At 38.3% G+C, this 6000-nt stretch overlaps 1 protein-coding gene across 21 annotated transcripts in view; it reads right to left on the bottom strand.

Annotated features, from left to right (window-relative positions):
- The window catches only part of ZNF462 (zinc finger protein 462), a 128670-nt gene that overhangs the window by 60422 nt on the left and 62248 nt on the right, over window positions 1–6000 (bottom strand). For 9 of the 21 annotated variants that reach the window (XM_014519615.2, XM_025202727.1, XM_025202751.1 and 6 more), the window contains exons 6-7: window positions 4137–4255; window positions 8–172 (exon numbers count right to left, since the gene is read on the bottom strand). The exons of 3 other annotated variants lie outside the window; for them this stretch is intronic. In XM_014519615.2, coding sequence (XP_014375101.1) covers window positions 8–172; window positions 4137–4255 — 284 coding nt within the window. Of the gene's footprint in view, window positions 173–213; window positions 3104–4136; window positions 4256–6000 lie in introns of those variants that run through there. 9 more of the 21 variants (XR_003093772.1, XR_003093775.1, XM_025202759.1 and 6 more) reach the window with 5 other exon arrangements.

Genomic DNA, 6000 nt, shown 5'->3' with positions numbered 1-6000 from the left:
TCAGCAGGAGTGTGGTTCTTGGAGGTGTGTTGGGCGTGTGAGGCTGCAAGGTGGACAAGGCGGGGTCTTGGTAGTGTCAGTGCTTTCCCATGCACTTTCAAGGAGTGCTCTTTCAGCTGGCTGATTGTCATGGTGGAAAATGAGCAGGAGGAACATTTGTAGGCATGTTCACCTGGGTGAGCGAAATACAGGCACGTCATCAGCTCACAGAAGAAACAAAGGGGTCCCCTATCCTTCTCCTACAGAATTTGGTGGTAAAACTCCCATTTTCTCCATTAGTAAAAGACTGTTCCCAAAGAGAACAAGCTATTTAGCTTTCCTGCTGGAATATTGGAGTCTGTGGATCTTAACACCTACATGTGACAATGGCATCATCTTTTAGTAACCCTGGCTGCTTGTCATGTGATTGAGGCCAAACAAGAGAAGCTAGACTCTAAGCAGCACTCCTGTGCATCATAATTTTATTTCATGGTATTGGAAGCAAATTGAATCTTCAGCGAAAATGGAATCATTTGAATCCAGAAGAGAACTGAAGGATGTTGGTGGCACATTTCCGTTTTCTTGGAAGAACGGTAACAGGGAAGAGCTCAGTTCCTCTGTATGTCTACATGTGGAAAGCCCAAACACATTCCAGAAGCAGCATGAAAGAAATGACAAAACCCTAGCCAAAGTCCTTCAGAATTTTCAAGAATGCTGCAATATATCCAATGTGAGAAAGGTACATATTTTCCTTATGTGAGCAATGGTGTTGCCTGGCAGCTGAGACCATTATTACGATTACTGAGGCCAAAGCAAGTTTAACAAGAAATGGATATGACCATGTTAGGGACTGTGGGTAGATGTAAAGCTAAAGTAAAAGTCTATGGAAGTGAATGAATAGAAGCAAATGTCATTCTAAGTATGTTCCAAGCCGCAAAGAGAGAATCAAGGGTAAACAAATGGCAGAGACCAGATTTGTTTGCAGTAAGCATGAAGGCAATTGGAACACAAAATGGTGTGATGTTATGCATGCAATAAAAGCAATCAATTTTTTCAAACTCTGCTTTCACGTATAAGAGAACAAAGCACCCAACTGAGTAAGCATGGGTTTCACACAATCTGCCAAAACAATGCAAGAGTAAAATATTTATGAATGTTAATTGGAAAACAATTCCTCTAATAATGAAGATACAGGGGGAAAAATTGGTTGGTTTCTCAAATACAGACAACAGGGTTCTGGAACAGATTGGTTTGTGACACTGGAAATGAACAAAGAGAGAATTTCAAGGTCTGTACTACAGCTGAAAGCAATGTAATCACGACAAGCACATACAAAAAGATTTGCAGCCATCCTCTCCTAAAATGAAAACCTAAACTTCTTTAATGTAACAGACACAAAATGTGACCACCTGGCAGACCCACACCAATGTGTCTGGAAAAAGAACAGACCGCACAGCACAGTCTGAAGTTGTGGAACAAGAGGTCCCATGCGCTCTTGTGTCAAATGGCATTCTGCAAATGCGTATTATCAAACAGGTATATCACTTGTTTACAGAGAGGATATAAATGATTTTCTTACAGGATATGATGAGTTGCTTAATAGAACAGGATGCATTAGATAAAATACATGCCACTGATGTAGACACTGGTAAGATAAAGAGATAAAGCTTCACAATATGGTAAAATTTGATGTTTCTGAATAAAGACAGGCAGCAATTGACTGTTAACATTAAAGCAACCATTCTAAACTCACACAAGTAAAGTACTGTTACAGATCAAGAAGATTTAAATATGGCTTTCAAACCCTATCACAGCAACTGAAATGAGCATCAACAAGCAAACTTTCAATTCTGGATGCAAGGAAATAGTTTTAATAAATCTTACCAAGTAGAAGAGCGTTTAACTTTTTCAACTCGCTATTTTGTATATTATAAATATTTAACTGATTTCCCCTGGGGTCTGCCTGAGCATCAGAGATGTATGAAGAAATCTTGTCCCAAAATCTACAAAGGTACTGATTCAGGGTAAAAACAACTGACAACACACTGGAAGGCACTGCCACAATCCAAAGAAGAAATGTATTGAATGGGAGTATGGATACCAGATCAGGTAAACAGAGCTAACTTATGTAGAGAACATACTCCACCAGAAAAAGGAATTTGAACAGATCCAAAAAGATGAGGGAGGCAATTGCACTGGAAGACAACCCTGGAATAAGAAGATTTCACAGAAAATGCATGAACATGCTATGCAGTTTCATCCCTAAATTTGCATAAAAATAGCACTGACAAGATTAGTAGGCGAAAAGCTTTTAGAATTACCGAGATCTCAGTAGGTTCAAACTAACATGGTTTAGGCATAGTCTTTCTGCAAGGTAATATATATTTCCAGAGGACCGACTAAAACACAACAGAGCAAACACCAGACAAAAATGCTCAAGCAATTATTTCTGTTTCATAAATGTTTGTTGGGAAGAAATGAGTTGAGGCAAAAACAGACCATGAACTTTTAAAAACCCTAATACAGAAGCCATTGTGCAAAGCATCACCTAATCTCCAAAACATGACTATGCAATTGCAGAAATACTTGTATAATGTGAGATACAAGCCATGTAAACATATTGTGATAGCAGACCTGTTCAAGAACACCTATATACCAGGGGGAGGGGCAGACCCAAAAATCAAAGCTCTACGGAAAAAAGAAATTTGCAGTATAAATATGGCTTGCATACATATTTTGACATAAAAATCTGACAAGCTCAGAAAAGACATACAAAATGACCCAAATACATAGCAGCCTGAGAAACAATTCTTAATGGAAGGCCAACAAAAAGATCTCTGGCACGTCTAAAAACCTAAAATGTTCAAGTATAGAAGCAAAACAGATGCATACAATGGGTTTCTGTAGAAAGTAGACCATGTCATAGCCCAGCTACATACAAATGAGGTCAGAAATGTTAAGCTAATCCAAAGTGCCCATCCAAGTATTGAGAAGTGTTAGAACAGAGTCTGGCATGAATGCTGTTGTTGAAGATAAGGCATCCAAGTGTGAAATCTGCAATCAATATAGGAAACAGAATACGAAGGAAATGTCTGGTTGCCCTTGGTCCAAGGTTAGTTTTGATCTATTGGAATTAAACAGGAAAGATTCAATTTCTTATTGGTGGACTACAACTGATACCCCCCTTTCCCCCGCACCTCTGAGCCCCAGCATAAAACAGGCCATTGTAGAAGCATCTGTTCTAAGAACAAGAAATGATCATGTGATCAAAGAGCCACTGAGTTCAGAGAGGTTAGTTTTTACCATATATATGGCACCCTATCCCCCTCTATTCTACAAGTCTTTATTTGTGGGTTTTAACATAAATTGGATTAGCTTAAGACGGTTAGTTTTGGTTAATATGCATTTGACCATTTAAAAAGAAAAAAAAAGATGCAACAATCACCAATGGCTACTGATCCCAAGTAAAGGATACATTTTAGAACCTGGAACCATGCAATACAACTGAAATTAGAAAGTCATGATCACATCCGGATCAGGAAATCTTCCATCTCAGTCCTTTATAAAAGTTCCATGCAATATTTTGCCTTGATCATTTTTCTCATTGTCCCTTTTTCAATTCCCAACCACCATAAATACCTATTTGTCCATAACTCTGTATTGCATGGCAGTCTATAAAACATTCTTCCACTTCAGTCAATGGAGTTATTCCAGTTTAAGCCAGCTGCAGATCTGGCTCCAAAACTTTAGTGCTAAATTTGAATCTTAAAGCCAACATTAAGACAGTACAGCTTGAAACCAAAATGTGATCCTCAATCATTTTCTCAAGTCATTTACAGAGTAAACTAAGTGAAAACAAACTTCTCAGTACCAAGCTGTCTTGCTAGTGTCTCTAGAAGCTGAATGACTGAATCCTTTTTCAGAAGCATATGGAATTTCCCAAACTGTTTGGTAATGACCTGAATTCTGCTTCTCTTGAAATCAGTGGTAAGATTTCCATTGATTACAATGAGAGCAGAGCTGTAGCAATGATAAACTACCTTTGAAAATCCTACCCAAAGTTGATAAAATGTTTAACTCAAATGAACAGCACTGACCAACAAGAAAAAAGTCAAAGGGTTGTTATGCCTGCTGCACTGTAAAACAGAGAAACTTACCAGCATGAGCTTTGAGTATATGAGTTTTCAGGCGGCTATTATAAGAGGACTTGAATGGGCAGAGTTTGCAACGGAATGGTTTATGGTGTCCATGGTGAGTCTGCATATGGCGATCCAAACTTGGCAAGGAAAAGGCAAAAAAAAAAAAAAAAAAGGAAACAAAATATTAGAGAATTTCAGCTACTAGTTCAGGTACAAATGTGAAAAAATATATATATTGGGGACAGTATCTACTGCTCTTCATGTTGGGCAATGTTTTAACCACCTGGAATTACTTGCACAGTGAAGTAATATCCAGTATGAAGAATGATTACAGAATAGTCACCAAAACTATTATACAGAATGTTAGCCACTTTAAAAGAGGCTAATGGGACAAAAATCTAGTTTTAGCTTCTTTACTCAGGGTCCAAACTAACAAGATGAGAGTTCAGGAACAAATGTGGTTGGGGAATAAAAGACAAAATGAAAAACAAAGGATTTTTTTGTGAGAAGTATAGCCCCCTTCTTCCTTCCAGTCAAAAAAGGGTTTTGTTTGTTTTCTTGACCACCTCTAAGGAGAAGCTTTCTTTTAGTAATGGGAATAAAAACAATTAGAGAGTCTCTTCTGGGGACAATGCCAGCAGACTATACAAGAACCAATCAATGAGTTTCAGAATAAAAAAAAGAAAGAAAAAAAGAAAGAAAGAAAAATGATGGTACAACATACAAGTTGGAGGCCTGTGCAGGGAGCTCAACAAGTAAGTGGGCAGAACTTCAATCCCCATAAGTTGGCAGTCTCAGGAGAGCAGGCACCAACTTTAGGTTGAGCTACAAACATCTCTTGTACAACTCCTTCTAGCATGCCAGCACTTTGGAATCCAGTTCTACTCTGAGTCTGAATATGGAGATGTGCATAGCAGTGTAACAAAAGGAAAAAATTAGCTTTTTAAAAAACATGCATACACTTGGCTCTTGGTTCCAATTATTTTATGCAAGCTTGCTTCCCCATTACTACTGAATATCAGCTTCCAGTTCAAGTGGAGTCCACTACAGTCTTTACATAAAACAAAAAAGTTCATGCTGCTGTGAGTTCTAAACTACCAGAAAATGTCCGTCCATCAGCGGAAAAAAAAGCTGCACTCTCAGTATATATTCAAATGCCCAATGATAGCAACACTACAAAATGTCCTGTCTGTCTTTTTCAGGACCACTTCACAGGAAAATCATTTTAGTATAAATCCAATAAGGAATCTAAGATGGAATATAACTATTGCTCGTCTAGTGAAATGAACAAATCTGCTAAAATTAATTTTAAAAATGCTGATCATCAGATTGGATCAATATTCCACACAACAAAACTCCATGTTAAAAGCCAATAGTGAATTAATTTGCTTACAAATTAAACTATCCTGCCAATCCAAAGCTGTATAATATAGAAGTTCTGTTCTCCTAACGGTAGGAGTTCTACACAGGCGCATGTACAAGTATACCTTTTAAGCCACACATCCTGCCAATCAGTCAGATTCTTTGAAGCTAAGTTTGGGGTTTTCTTAGGGTTACTCTGGTTATGAAAAAGAAGAAGATTGTGTGGCAATCTCTGATGCAGTGTCTTTCTAAATTGGCCAACTATTGCAGCCAAAGTGTTTATAGCTCTCTCCCTTCATCCACACTATCGGTTCCACCATCTTTTATACCCATAGAACCAACGTAACAACTGAAAAGAAAGTGTGCGCCTTAGAGCCAGAGTGGTTTTGCGGGCAAAATATTTTTGCATGGGGGCAGAAGTTCTTGTTACACTCTAAAGGTGGTGTCCACATGGTCCTGCCAGTCAAAGGTGGGAAAGTCCTTGAAACTAACCCGTTGCTTCCTCTCCTCCAAACCACAC

The sequence above is a fragment of the Alligator sinensis genome, unplaced genomic scaffold (genome assembly GCF_000455745.1).
Source record: "Alligator sinensis unplaced genomic scaffold, ASM45574v1 scaffold560_1, whole genome shotgun sequence".
Classification (NCBI taxonomy): Eukaryota; Metazoa; Chordata; order Crocodylia; family Alligatoridae; genus Alligator; species Alligator sinensis.
Note: the sequence above shows the minus strand (reverse complement) of the source record. Positions and strands in the feature narration are given on the sequence as shown.